Source organism: Rana temporaria, chromosome 2 (assembly GCF_905171775.1).
Source record: "Rana temporaria chromosome 2, aRanTem1.1, whole genome shotgun sequence".
Lineage (NCBI taxonomy): Eukaryota > Metazoa > Chordata > Amphibia > Anura > Ranidae > Rana > Rana temporaria.
Window position 1 is genome coordinate 147820326 of NC_053490.1, and position 15282 is coordinate 147835607.

The following is a 15282-nucleotide window of genomic DNA, read 5'->3' on the forward strand; positions in this document are numbered from 1 at the left end:
AGTCACATGATCATACTGTGGAAACACATTCTCTGATGCGTAATGATCGTATTACTCCACCAATACTCTATGCTAATCTTCTGCGCATTGAAATGAAGCAAACTACAAAATTGCTTTTTACAACTGTTTATTATTGTACAAGATTTCAACTGCCTGGGAAGCTGCAGGCAGAGCTTTGCAAATGATTTACTTCAGCCTAAGCTTGCTAAGTAGACATGTCCCCATTTGTGCATACTGTATAGTATATTTGAAATGAATCGCAAATACATTGCATATTGCAGAGCTGAACCAGAATTTCCTTGTTTGAGATCACAATAGATTTACTTTCAAGAACAGAAAAAGGCACTCCAGCTAGGAGCAAGTACTTAAACTTAAAGGGCCAGATTCACAGTCAGCGGCATAATTTTGTGCGGGTAAAGCGGATACGTTACGCCTCCGCAACTTAGAAGGGCAAGTGCTGTATTTTCAAAGCACTTGCTCCGTAAGTTGCGGCGGTGTAGCGTAAATCGGCCGGCGTAAGCCCGCCTAATACAAATTTGGATCAGGGGGGCGTGTTTTATGTAAATCTACTGTGACCCGTCGTGATTGACGTTTTTGTCAAACGGCCCATGCGCCGTCCGTGGAATTTCCCAGTGTACATTGCTCCAAAGTACGCCGCAAGAACGTCATTGGTTTCGACGTGAACGTAAATGACGTCCAGCCCCATTCACGGACGACTTACGCAAACAACGTAACTTTTTCAAATTTTGATGCGGGAATGACGGCCATACTTAACATTGTTACGCCGCACTTATGCCTCATATAGCAGGGGCAACTATACGCCGGGAAAAGCCTAACGTAAACGTCGTAACTTTACTGCGTCGGCCGTGCGTACGTTCGGGAATTTGCGTATCTAGCTAATTTGCATACTCAACGCGGAATTCGACTTACGCCTGTCGGATCTAATGGATATCTATGCGTAACTGATTCTAAGAATCAGGCGCATAGATACGACGGGTCAGATTAGGACTTACGACGGCGTACATGGCGCTGCGCCGTCGTAAGTCCTTTCAGAATCTGGCCCAAAGCCTTTCACTATGGGCCAGTTCACACCACATGCAGTCCAGTGCGTTTTTTTGTTTAAGCATTTTATTGGTATTTCAGAAGAAATCATACAAAAAAGCAATACATATGTGAAAATTCACCAAGATAAACAATAGATGAAATGTAGCGGATCAATAATATCCACAGAACAGTATAAGTCATTTAAACACACATTTCAATTTCATATCAAATGGGATCAGTTAAAGCGGTCGATCAGGACCGGAACAAAGGACATTACAATTTGTTATAATGCAAAGTACAAAATCAAAAATAATCAATATTAATAAAAAGGGAGGGAGGGGAGAAAAAAAAAAGGCAGATGAAACCGGAACGGGTTCAATTAACGTTTATCACGAAATTTAGTAGGGGAATCCCATGATTGAAAAATTAGATCCTCTATTTCCGCAGTTCGTTCAATTCTTCGGAGCCATTCCAAAATACTAGGAGGGGAAGCGTCTTTCCAGTGTGTCGGGATACAGAGCTTGGCTGCATTAATCAGTTGTAGTACCAATGTATTTTTGTATATGTGTTGGGGTAATGTGGTATGGTGTAGTAGGAATTGGGCAGCGGAGAAATCTGGAGAGTAGGAAGTAATGAGTGGGATAATGCGGTGAATATCCTTCCAAAAGGGTTGAATAATGGGGCAGTCCCACCAAATATGTAGGAGAGTCCCTAAGGCGGACTTGCAGCGCCAGCAGGTAGGGGAGGTGGTAGGGCTGAATTTATGAATGACGTAAGGTGTCCTATACCATTTGGAGAAAAGTTTATAACTATTTTCCTGAGGAAGGACATTCATAGAACCTTTATGAATATTGTTGAAAATATGACGCCAATCATTGACAGAGAGGTGTAAATCTAGATCTCTTTCCCAATGTTGGATTTTCTCATCCTTCTCAAGATCTACATCAGAAAATAAAAGTGAGTATGTTTTCGATATAAGATGTCTTTGGGGGTCATCATTAACACATATCTTTTCAAAGGGGGTCTTGGGCCTACTCCAAATCAGAGGAGGGTTAGAGTTCAATATTGAATTTAGTATAATCTCATAGTCCATCAAAAATGCATGGAAAGTAGGTTATGTTGTTTTCAATGGCATAGTTCTCACCAGTGCTTGCAGTTTCAGTACGTTCCAGTTCCAGAAAAAAATAAGTAGAACATGTTGCACTTTTCCTGCACTGGACTGTACGGGAACACTGTAAAACGCATCAAAAATACACAGGAACGCACCACAAATGTATCGGAACACACATGTCTTTATTTAAGGTTAAGAAAAAAGAGGGGGAAAATGCACTGGGCTGCATCAAAAACGAGTCAAAAACACACATGCAGAAAAGCTTCTGGAACGCGTTCCAGACTGCATTTCTATGGTGTGAACTGGTCCTAACAGTCACATCAGAACGTGGTGATATGAAATCATCCTACATCAGTTAGTTAAACAAACATCTGTTGCTTTTACTTACAATTACTGTTGAGTGAGGCACTGGTGACAAAGCCCTAGCCCACAGGTACATCCTGGAAAACCTCTGTGGTCTTGATCTTAGCCATGTGAAATCCTGCACACCAGGATGTGTTAGGCTGGCCATAGATGGAAAAGTATTGGGAAATTCTTAGGAAAAGTCTTGGAAAATTCTTAGGAAAAGTCTTGGAAAATTCTTAGGAAAAGTCTTGGAAAATTCTTAGGAAGGGTCTTGGAAAATCGTAAAACATTCTCAAAACATTTGAAAATCAGTTAAAAGATTTAATTTGCTTTTATCATTTGATTTTGGAATGAATGGACCAAATAAAAACCATACAGTCCTGCTACTTCAGATTGCATTGCAGGTTGAACAAAAACAAAATTGCATTTGATGTGGTTGGGGAAACCCTCCCACTGTGCTATTGTGTCCAGACAGCAGGGAGCCTTCCCAACCATCATAACATAATCATCAGTGTTGCTGGCTATAACTGGCAGTACTGATCATTCAGAAAAAACCTGATAAAGTGGTTGTATAGAAGTCGATCGATAGATCGACTTCTGTACAACCTGGGTACCAATACATGGGTTGAATTTCGATCCATATATGGCTGGCCTTAAGGGGGTTGTAAAGGTTTGTTTTTTTATTTTCAAAATAGGTTCCTTTAAGCTTGTGCATTGCTGGTTTACTTACCTTTTCCTTCGATTTCCCTTCTAAATGTTTTTTTTCTTTGTCTGAATTTCTCACTTCCTGTAAGCTTGCCCCCATCATCCGAGCCATTCTGGCTGGGGGTAAGTCAGCATGCTCGCCCCCTCCATTGGGACTACATCCCTGCGGGGAGGTGCTGTGAACGTTCACAGCACACTGAAACCCCCAGCCAGAATGGCTCGGATGATGGGGGCAAGCTTACAGGAATTGAGAAATTCACACAAAGAAAACAAAGAAAAAAAACATTTAAAAGGGAAATCGAAGGAAAAGGTAAGTGAACCAACAATGCACTAGCTTAAAGGAACCTATTTAGAAAATAGAAAAACAAACCTTTACAACCCCTTTAACCACTTGACCACCAGGCACGTAAACCCACTTAATAACCAGACCAATTTTCAGCTTTTCATACAACACTGTAACCATATGAAATTGTTGTCCTTTTTTTCCCACAAATAGAGCTTTCTTTTGGTGGTAATAGATCACCTCTGCGATTTTTATTTTTTTTGCTATAAATGAAAAAAGAACGAAAATTTTGTAAAAATTTTTAAATTTCTATCATAAATTTTGCAAAAGAGTAATTTTTCTTCATAAATTTGGCCTAAAATGTATACTGCTACATATCTTTGGTAAAAAAAATAATGGTACCAATTACTGAAAATTGATCAATTTGATCACATCTGATGCACTGACAGCCTTCTCTCATTTCTTGAGACCCTAACAAGCCAGTAAAGTACAAATACCCCCCAAATGACCCATTTTTGAAAAGTAGACATTCCAAGGTAGTTAGTAAGAGGTATAGTTAGTTTTTTGAAGTTTTTTCCCACAATTCTTTGCAAAATTAAGATTTTTTTTTCACACCATATTGTCATTATAACAGGTTATTTCTCTCACATGGCATGTATATTCCACAAATGACACCCCAAAATATATTCTCCTGCTCCTCCTGAGTATGGCGATACCACAAGTGCTTGCCTGAAAAACTGGCGGCGGCGTAACGTAAATCGGATACGTTACACCGCCGCATAGATACGCCATTCTACGAGAATCTGGCCCAGTGTGTGTATACAAAAACTGCATGCAAAAATGCATCAAAAACGCAGGTTTAAAAACTCAAAATGCACCGGAAAAACACATCAAGCGCAGCCCCCATAGGTGGAAACCTAGACTTAATAGATAAGTTCACCTTGGGAACATGTTACAGGTTCCATTCGTTTTTAAGGTGGAACATCTAACATGTTTCCAATGCAGCAGCCGCTGTGCGATCTATTAACCGCTGGTGCAATGCTTTACAGGCTCCAAAAATATAAAATAATAATAAATGCACATTTTTTTTTACCAGCAAAAAAATGTGCATTTATTTCTTTCTAAAAAAGTGAACTCATCCTTTAAAGGGGTTGTAAACCACTGGACGTTTTTTTTTTTGTTTTTTTTTTACCTGCAAGGTAAAGGCATAATGTGCTAGTATCCATCAACTTACCTGAAAACGAAGCATTCCAGCGATGCAATGTCATATGTCATTCCATCTTCATACGTCTTGCTTTCGGGTTCGTGGACACTGGCTCTGTGACTGTCCGGAGCCACGATGACGCCATTCCCATGCATGCGTGCGGGAGCTGGCAGTCACAGCACAGGGCTCTAAAGGAAGGGCACGGCTAGCTGTTCCTTCAGAGCACATGCACCAGTGATGTCACTGGCTGCATGTACAGTAAATATCTCCTAAACGGTGCACGTTTAGGAGATATTTACACTACCTATAGGTAAACCTTATTATATACTTATCTATAGGTAAAAAGCAAGAGATGGAAGTTTACTTCCACTTTAACCACTTCAATACCAGGCACTTATACACCTTTCTGCCCAAGCCAATTTTCAGCTTTCAGCGCAGTCGCTGTTTAACCACTTAACGCCCGCCGCACGACTATTTACGTCCACAGAATGGCACGTACAGGCAGATGGGCGTATATATACGTCCCTGCCTTCTAGCGGGTCGGGGGTCCGATCGGGACTCCCTCCACTGTGTGCGGCGGGCAGCTTACTTGCGGGAGCGATCCGACTCGAGGGGGCGGCTGTTCGTTTCTGTCTGCCCCCTCGTGATCGCTCCCAGCCAATCCCGCGAGCCTCCGCCGTGTCACTTCCTCTGCCTGTGTAATGTAAACACTGGCAGAGGAAGTGATGCAGCTCTCCTCTCGGCGGTATTTTCAATCCGCCGAGAGGAGAGAACACTCACAGTAAGTCGCACCTAACACTACACTGACACCAGTACACATAGGCACATTTAACCCCTTGCGATCACCCCCTGTCACACTGTCACTAATAGCAGTGATCATATATTTACTGATCACTGCATTTAGTGTCAGTGTGACAGTTACTGTGACAGGCAGTTAGTGTTAGGTCCAGGGTAGCCCCGTACCCCCCCTAATAAAGTTTTAACCCCTTGATCACCGCCCTAGTTAACCCTTTCACCCCCTATTACCAGCGTCACTAAGCGATCATTTTTCTGATCGCTGTATTAGTGTCGCTGTTGCCGCTAGGTAGCTAATTTTTTTTTATTGCGATTTTTTTTTACTAAAGACATGTGGCTGAATAAATTTTGGCCTAAATGTTTGACTAAAATTTAGTTTTTCAAAAATGTCGCTTTATTTTTGTTTATAGCGCAAAAAATAAAAATCGCAGAGGCAATCAAATACCATCAAAAGAAAGCTCTATTTGTGGTAAGAAAGGGACGCACATTTTGTTTGGGAGCCACGTCGCACGACCGCACAATTGTCTGTTAAAGCGACGCAGTGCCGAATTGTAAAAACGCCTCTGGGCATTTAGCAGCATATTGGTCCGGGGCTTAAGTGGTTGAATTACATTTGCGCGGGGGGGGGGGGGGCTATACTGTACCCAAACACATTTTTTTATAATGTTGTTCCCACAAATAGAGCTTTTTTTTGGTGGTATTTGATCATTTGATGGGTGACATTGCTATGCATTGTCTGTACTGATCCATAATGTTGCCAGTCAGTGCCCATTTTTGGGCACTGATTGGCATGTGTTTTTGTATAAGTGGATGGCCATGGGGTATGTACCTGGCCATCCACATGTTGGGGACTTCCCTGGTGGTCCTGGCAGCTTCCCTGGTGGTCCAATGTGGGCATCTGCAGGGGGGGCTGCACTGATAAACAATCAGTGCAGACCTCCCTGTAAGGAGAGCCGCTGATCGGCTCGCCTCTACTCATGCCTGTCAGACGCGAGTGAGAAAAAGCCGATCAACGGCTCTTTCTGTTTACATCGTGATCAGCCGTGATTGGACACGGCTGATCACGTGGTAAAGAGCCTTCGTCAGAGGCTCTTACCCAAATCGGTGTAGCGGTGTGTCAGATTGACACACCACGCCGCCGATTGCTGCGATGCGTGCCCCCACAGGCATGTGGCGGCTGTTATCCTGCTGGACGTCATATGACTCCCAGTCAGGATATTGCAACCACCGCCCGGCCGTCATTTTGCTATAGGCTGGGCGGTAAGTGGTTAAGAAGTGGCTTGGTAAACTATGAAACGTCTTCAACATTAAAGCATAAGTCCAGTTGAATGTAGCTAACCATTAGATTCACACCATGTGCATTAGCTGCAAGTTAAACAGACTCATTGTCTGTCTGGAGGACATCCAGCATTAGTAAGCTCTTTCCTGCCCAGCCTTACTGTCCCTGGCACAGTTAATGGATTTAAAAAAAAAAAAAAAATGCAGTATTGTACATTACATTTTATTTGTATTATTATTTACAACTATTGTATATATTTATATATATATATATATATATATATATATATATATATATATATATATATATATATATATATATATATATATATAAATTTGTATAGGCAAATCATTTTACAAGGATGTACTGGTTTCTCAAATGATCTACAAGGACCACAAAGCTACTAGGATGACCTTACAATTTTCATTAATCAACCTATAATTGCTATAGCAGGATGCTGATTTATAAATGTTTCTGTTTTATAGTGGCTAATAAAGAAGAAGAGGAATATAATAATTATGTGGAATCTCGGAGGTCCGTACCAATACAGCTTACCCCAAAAAAGCTAGGTAAGTGACCTGTCCCTTTTTTCTTTTTTTATTCCTTTGTTCCCAATTACTTTTTGACTTTTCAATGTTTTCTTTTGCTGATCCACCCCTTCCTCCTCTTCCCTCATTATTCCCTTATTGCCTTACATTCCTTCAGTGGTGGCCGGTCCATAATGGGCGCAGGGGCACCACCCCCCTAATCTCCATGCACCGGCCCCTAATCTTCATGGGCACAGACGCATAGATTTCTACAAGTTTTTGTTTATTTTTGAAGCACAGGATAAGAGCCTGAGGCTCTGATTGGCTTCAAAAAGGTTTGGCGCAGGGCACTGCGCCCTGAGCCCAATCACTTGTGACATTAGCGACTCAACATTCGCTATTATCTTCCTGCTTCTCCTCCCGGCCAATCAGGACAGGAAGCGGGTCTTAAGACCAGATTGGCTGGGAGGAGAAGCGGCCGGATTGGCCAGCAGGATAAGCCATTGAGGCTGTCAATGGCCTGTATGGAGTAAGTGTGGACCTACCGGATGGGTGGGGGAGTTTGTTTGCCGCCCGCACAAAAAATGGACCACCAGCCGCCACTGCATTCCTTCCTTTATCGTAATAACAATACAACAGAGTGTAGTACTATGTTATACATCAAGCAAAGCAGAAAGTTTGGAGTAAAAGCAACCCAACTCTGGGGTCATTTTTATATGATCCCCAAGGGGGTTTGAAAATAACAAAAATGCCGGTCAGCTGGCCATACCTTTTCTCCAGCACTGTACCCACAGTAATTCCTTTACGCCAATAGATTATTTAATCTTCCAGGTTAAATGATGCCCGGCATCCCTGAGGGGAGGCCAGTATGACACCCAGGCCCGTCGCTACAGGACAGGCAAAACAAACAATTGCTTGGGGCCCCCGAGCTGGCCTGGGGCCCCCAAATTCCTCTTCCTTCCTCCTGGAGTCCTGTCAGTCTGGCCAGATACTGCACGTGGTACAGGAGATTCAGTTTCCTGTTCCCGGCCGGTCTGACAGGAAGTGCACACTGAGTGCTCACTTCCTTTCAGTCCGGCCGGGAACACAGGAAACTGAATCTCCTGTACCGCGCGGTACCAGTCCCGGCCCAGGCACTATCTGATAGGGGACTGGGGACCCATAATGATAGAACACCGGACTGACAGGAGGAAGAGAAGCTCGGCCACGCTACAGCGGCTGCCTACAGGAAAGAAGGGTAGGTGAGAATAGAAAAACATAGGGACTAGGGAGGGGGGAAGGAGTAAGAACATGGGTGTAAAAAATTAGTGAAGCTCTAACATAGGCTTTGCGTGCGCGGGGGAGGGGGTGCTTGGGGGCCCCCATTTTGCTTGGGGCCCCCAAATTCCTTCAAACGGCCCTGATGACACCTTGCACTCACAATAAAATTAAGCAGAGTGCTGCAGTGACATCATCATGTCAATGCCACTCTCTGCATCATTGCGGATTACCCACCGCTGCAGAAGATCTGGTGAGGAAGCAGACCTGCATGTCACTTGACAGGCCTGACAATATCTGGTAAAGAGAAGTATAACAAAGGAATAATTACATTCCAGCTAGTGGTATCCAGGGGAGAGGCAGAGATTGCCATTTAGAGCAAATGCTGGCACCTTTTTTTTCATTTTTAGATTTTATTTTTACTGTAAAGATAAAAAAAACTGTGTGCCCCTCCTTCCTGAGCTGGTCAGTTAGGCACACCAGGAATGTTTGCTGGTATCCCCAGAGCAAAGAAGCACACACATACAGTCCCCTGCTAGCTGATACTATTCCACATGCCCTTCAGCATTGGGGAAACTTTCAGGCCCCGTACACACGAGAGGATCCATCCGCTGAGATTTCAGCGGATTGATCCCCTGGTGTGTACGTTCCAGTGGATATTTATCCGCGGATATTTCCGATTTGCAGCAGATAAAAATTTGTTAGCATGCTAACAAATCTATCCGCTGGAATCGGCTCCAGCGGATCGATCCGGTGGTCTGTACAGACTCACCGGATCGATCCGTCCGAACCCGTCCCGCGTGGATTTCCTTATATGACAGCGTCGCGCACGTCGCCGCGTCATCATCGCGGCGACGGCGCGACACGTCACCGCGGTTGAATTCCGCGCAGATTTGGATCCGATGGTGAGTACATGCCAACGGATCCAAATCCGCCAGAGGATTTATCTGCGGATACGGTCCGGAGGACCGTATCCGCGGATCAATCCTATCGTGTGTACCAGGCCTGAGGCGGGTTCCCCTTTTCCAAGGGACCCCTAAAATCAGTTCCCTAGGGTGGGATTGAACAATTATTTGTTACTCTTAAGCCCCGTACACACGATCGGAATTTCCGATGGAAAAAGTCAGACGGACTTTTCCGACCGTGTGTATTGTGTATTCCCCATCGGAGTAATTCCATCGGAGGTTAGATAGAGAACATGTCCGATGTGATTTTGGTCGGACAAAGGTTCGATCGTGTGTACAGGGCTTTAGTTAGATCTTGGAGGGAGACCATGCAAAAAAAAAAAGGAACACTAGAAGTGCTGAACATGTCTTAAAAACGAAGGCTTATAGGCAAAAGGAAAAACAAACCTACAGTATATAGTTTAAATATTGTGCAAGGCGAAAATGGGTGAATGTTGGGTTAATTTCAAAATAAGTTTTATAGTAATGAGTGATAAATAGGACATTTCTCAATAGGACATTTCTCTTGTACTTTCACCCGCCAATAAGTCTGTTGTTTTTCAACAGAACAGGCTTTCCTGCAGATGTAGCACTAAAAGGGGTTGAGACAAACCCACTGACAGGGGTGTTTACAATGTACTCTTTTGCTGCAGCTGTAGCTTGTAAGGCCTCTTTTACACGGAGCGGACTGTTTTTGTGTCCGCTCCGTGTGTGTGCGTCGGCTCAGCGGGGATCATCCGTAATCCCCGCTGAGCTGTCGGCGGACAGGGCAGTCCCCGCACACTGTGCAGAGACCGCCCTGTCTTTCCTCCGCTCTCCCCTATGGGAGAGTCTGTCCGTCTTCATCCGATCCGTTCCACCGGACGGAAGAAAAAAAAGGGTTTTCTTCCGTCCGCAAAAGCGGATCTTTGCGGACGCGGATGGTTGCGGACGTTAGCGGATGCTCCATCCGCTAACGGACACGATCCCATAGGGATGCATTACAAGTCCGTAAACGGACTTGTAATAAACGGACGAACGGTCCGCTAATGTGAAAGGGGCCTAACACCTCTATATGTAAAACCTCTACCCTAAAAGGAAAACAAAAAAAAGTTGCTGTAACTGCTTAAAATGTTTGGCTTCAATTTGTATTTAAATCGGCAAGTAGAACTAACACTATCCTGTTCCCAGACTAATAATGCCTACTATCCAAATGTGCCCCCTGTGCTCCTTCATCCAGAATGGGGGCACTTTAATACAGCAGGTGTGTTACTGGCCAGATCATCAGGTGAAAACAGAGGGGGAAAAGCCTAAAAAAGAAACATAATGCAACCACCACATCTAATGATTCTTAAATTAGAACTATAGGCAAAACTTGTTTTTGTCATTTTGGATAGAGTTAGGAAGGGTTATAACCCCTGTCAGATTCTTTTTGTCACTATCTGTATCCCATTGCAGAGATTTCCCCTCACTTTCTGTCCCATAGCCAAGCAGGAAGTTAGAGGAAATCCCCACAAATTAAGGGAATACTCTGGGGATCCCCAGATCACCAGAACGATTGGAAGATTTCCCCTCTATTACTTTTTTGGGGACCATGAAAAATGTGGGATTTTCTTTTACTTTCACTTTCAATGATAATGGTAAACAGGACAATTAGAGAGGGTGAATCTCCATAATGGGGGCACAGAGAGCAATAAAAACGGTCAGGTGTTCTAATCTCTCCACAAGTTTTGTCTTTTTAGTTATACTTTAAGCTGCAATATATTACATTTTTGATTTGGGAAAATCATTTACCTCTCCAATAAGACACATAAGTTGAATCCAATGCAGTTTCACCTCAGAAACTTGCAATACAAAGGATGGGGAAGATCTGAAATGTGGGGAAGCACTGCTGATTTTATTATCCAATTATATGCAAGTTAAAATTATGTTTTTTTTATTTTCCTTGCATGTCCCCCTCAGATCTACATCGACTGCACTTCCAAGTGCACTTGTAGTGCAAAGTGGATTTTCCTTGCATAAATATCCCCCATTGTTTCTTCAAAGAATAGCATGACTAAGACCCCTTTCACACTGGGGCGGTTTGCAGGTGCTATTGCACTTCAAATAGCGCCTGCAAACCGACCTGAAACAGCGGCTGCAGGTTCTCCAGTGTGAAAGCGAGAGGCAGAAAGGAACATTGAAGAAGCAGAAAGGGTCTGGCTAGGACAAAACTAGCTAGCACTAAACAGGGTAGGACAGTGATGGCGAACCTTGGCACCCCAGATGTTTTTGAACTACATTTCCCATGATGCTCATGCACTCTTCAGAGTAGCTGAGCATCATGGGAAATGTAGTTCCAAAACATCTGGGGTGCCAAGGTTCGCCATCACTGGGGTAGGAGAACAGAAGGAGAAACCATATACAAGATAAACAAGTTGTAGTGGCACCCAACTGCCACTAGAAGCCAGTATACACCAGAACACAACAAGATTTATGTAATAGCAGTAAAACAGGGGTGTCCAAACTTTTTTCAAAGAGGGCCAGATTTGATGAAGTGAATATGTGTGAGGGCCGACCATTTTGCCTGACATTCTTTGAACCATTAAAATCGGTCTAAGTGTGTTCCTCCATGCACTAATACACTGCCCAACAAGAATTCTCTTGCCTTTTTGGCTGTGTGTGGTAAAGAGATGAGCTTGGGCGTATTATTTGGATATACCGTATTTATTGGCGTATAAAACATGCCTTTACTTTAAGAGCGAAGTTTCAGGAAAAAAAAATGTAATAAAGAACTGTCAAGCAAAAGGGTCAGTGCCCATCTGCAGCCTCACAAGTGCCCATCTGCAGACCCAACATTGCCATGAATCTAGCCTCACCATTGCCAGGAATGCACCCACCATTGCCAAGAATGCACTCACCATTGCCAGGAATGCACCCACCATTGGCAGGAATGCACCCACCATTGGCACGAATGCACCCACCATTAGCAGGAATGCACCCACTATTGCCAGGAATGCAGCACCATTGCCAGGAATGCACACGCTATTGCCAGGAATGCATTCACCATTGCCAGGAATGCAGCATGATTTGCCAGGAATGCAGCACCATTGCCAGGAATGTAGCACCATTTGCCAGGAATGCAGCACCATTTGCCAGGAATGTAGCACCATTTGCCAGAAATGCAGCACCATATTTGCCAGGAAAAATTAATTACAGGAGAATCTCCTGTTTACAAAGCGGCCTCTTTAATAGAAAGTCCCGCCTCCTTTGATGGACAGAACAGTTGTCCAATGGCAGCACGGGACTTCCTATTACAGAGGCCGCCCGTAAACATGAAATACTCCTGTGTGTGTACGGCAGCAGCGCTCGTCCTGCCTCCTCCCTGTCCCGTTCCAAGGCATATACATCTTTTGTGTCCCTGGCGCTGGGAGATCGTCGGGGGCCACAAAAGATATATATATGTCTAAATAACCCGGCAGGCCGTTCAAAACCGTAACAGGGCCACGATTGGCCCACGGGCTGGACTTTTGACATGCCTGCAGTAAAATATATATTGATGGGACACTGATAAAGTAAAGCAGTTTTCCCATTGAAAAATAAATGCTGTTTGGTGCTTTTTTCATCAAGTGGATGCTGGGTAAATTGCTTTTGGACATACGCATAAACATTGTAAATGTAGAAAATCAAATCTTGGTAAAAAAAATAGGTAACGACAGGAGCATGTTGGGATCATTTCCTGTTAAAGCAATCATAAATACATGCGATTTCGTGCAAGTTGAAATTTGCAAAAGGAAATTTGATGTGCTTTTTAGAGCTGGATGGGCAACAGGTGATTGGTGGAAAGGTACAGAGTGGCTACAAAACTACAATGTTACCTACCTTAGTTACAACTTAGTACATAGCTGCTTTAAACTGATACTCTTTATTGGCAACCTAAGCCTGACCAAGTAACCTAATGTACTTTGGAAACATACTTTTCTGTATTTTGAATTAGCTAATAAAACAGAATAGCTTTAATTACGGTACAAATTTTCTTGTTTATCATGTAACAAACAACAAAAATCAGTCTGTTTTACTTTTTGCATTGTAGGAGGAGACACATCCGTGACAAAAGCAAGAGCGCAGCAGCAAATAACACAGTCGCAGTCAAAATATCAAAAACAGGTGTGGTATTTACTACTGTGCCGTAATATAACATAATGTGTATTATAATATAGTATTACAATATTTTATATGGTAAAGATACAGTACATATCATCAAGTGGTTGTAAATAAATAGGTTAATTATCATTTTTTGATGGAATAAGATTAGATGGCATTGTGTTATATAATATCTGTGCGATAGTATCACATTCTGGTGCGTTGGTTTCTGGCACAGAGAAGGAGGTGCTCCCAGATGTCCCTTGTCAATGCAAATAAAGTGTCCTTGACCCTTCACTCCTAAACTGACTTTAATGCTTACCCCTGCCCTTACTCACCAAAACCCTAAAAACTAACCTAACCCCTAAAATCAACGCTTAAAACTTAATGTGATTGTAAACGATCACCTTGTAAAACACATTCAGTTTCAAATAGAAATGAAAGGCAAAACATTTTTTGTATAGCTATAAAAAACATTATAAAACTCTTTTTCCCCCTTTTTATAAGTGATCACATTCCCTCTGTCCTCAGCTGCACAAGAGTTGGGGGGAAAAGAAGCAGCAGCACACTGAGCTCCCCAGGGAATGACAGTAACTTTTTACCCGCAACAGATTGTGTTTTGCATGTAATGGACTTCAATGCAACTGCTCCAAACCGCAAGTGCTGCGTTTTTGATGCATTTTTACACGCTCTTTGTGTTTTTAGCGTTTTTTATCTTCATAACAAACTGTGTATAGCTGGTTGTTAAGGAAATATAGGGAAAAGGACTACAGCGCTACTAACAAATAATCTCAAAGACACCGCACAAAAAATAACTAAATAATACAGCAGCAATCAAAAAACGGTGAACTAAACCAAATGATAAATGAATAAATACTGATGCGCTCGTATTAACTCATGTGCAATGTGAATCGTACATATACAATCAAGCAAAAAGACCTGGTGAAGAAACTCTTAATATATGTGAGTAGATCATGAAAAAGTCCTGATGATTGAATCAGCCAGTCTGCAGTGCTCCTTCTCTAATTGCCAAGCTCTCACTTCAATGTGATCAGGTTACAACAACCTCCAGCAAGCGATCAGATGTTTCCAGTTTCATTCAGTCACATGCAAAAGAGGAGGAAAAGGAAACATAGCGCAATATTGTACCATATAATTGTGGATAAAGGCTGCACTTAGTGCACTCACGTATCCTTGCTTATGTTATAGACAGGGTATATTGCCGCTCAGTTTAAGTGGACTCCTCACTCGGGATAGACATCCGATGGTCCGTCACTGTAGGCTACTCCCCCACATGTATCGTCACTCGTCACGTGACTTAGTCATAGGAGGCCGGCCGCCACGTCCTTAACAACCGATGAATCATCAGTTGTCAGCATGGTTCCTGGTGACGGTGCATGCTGCGAGCAGAGCTGTTTTCCCTTTTATTTTCTATTTTTGTGTCAGTGGTGGCGGCGGGCGGAGTGATTGATAATGGATCTACATCAGGGGACATTGATTTTTATTTTCTAATAAAGGTCAAAAACTAGTGTTGTGTCTTTATTCACTTTTTACACTTTTTTGGTGAATGGGTAGGGGTACATACCAAACTCATTCACATTAGCGGGGCTGGGATCTAGAGGCTCCCTTCTAAAAGGGGGCTTCCAGGTTCCAAAAAAAACCTGCCCTCAGCCACCAACAATCACCA

General features: G+C 43.1%; 1 protein-coding gene across 2 annotated transcripts in view; it reads left to right on the forward strand.

Annotated features, from left to right (window-relative positions):
- Positions 1–15282, forward strand: part of EPSTI1 (epithelial stromal interaction 1) — a 121116-nt gene that overhangs the window by 26086 nt on the left and 79748 nt on the right. For both annotated transcript variants that reach the window (XM_040341299.1, XM_040341300.1), the window contains exons 3-4: positions 7252–7335; positions 13546–13619. In XM_040341299.1, the coding sequence (XP_040197233.1) occupies positions 7252–7335; positions 13546–13619 (158 nt within the window). The remainder of the gene's footprint in view (positions 1–7251; positions 7336–13545; positions 13620–15282) is intronic.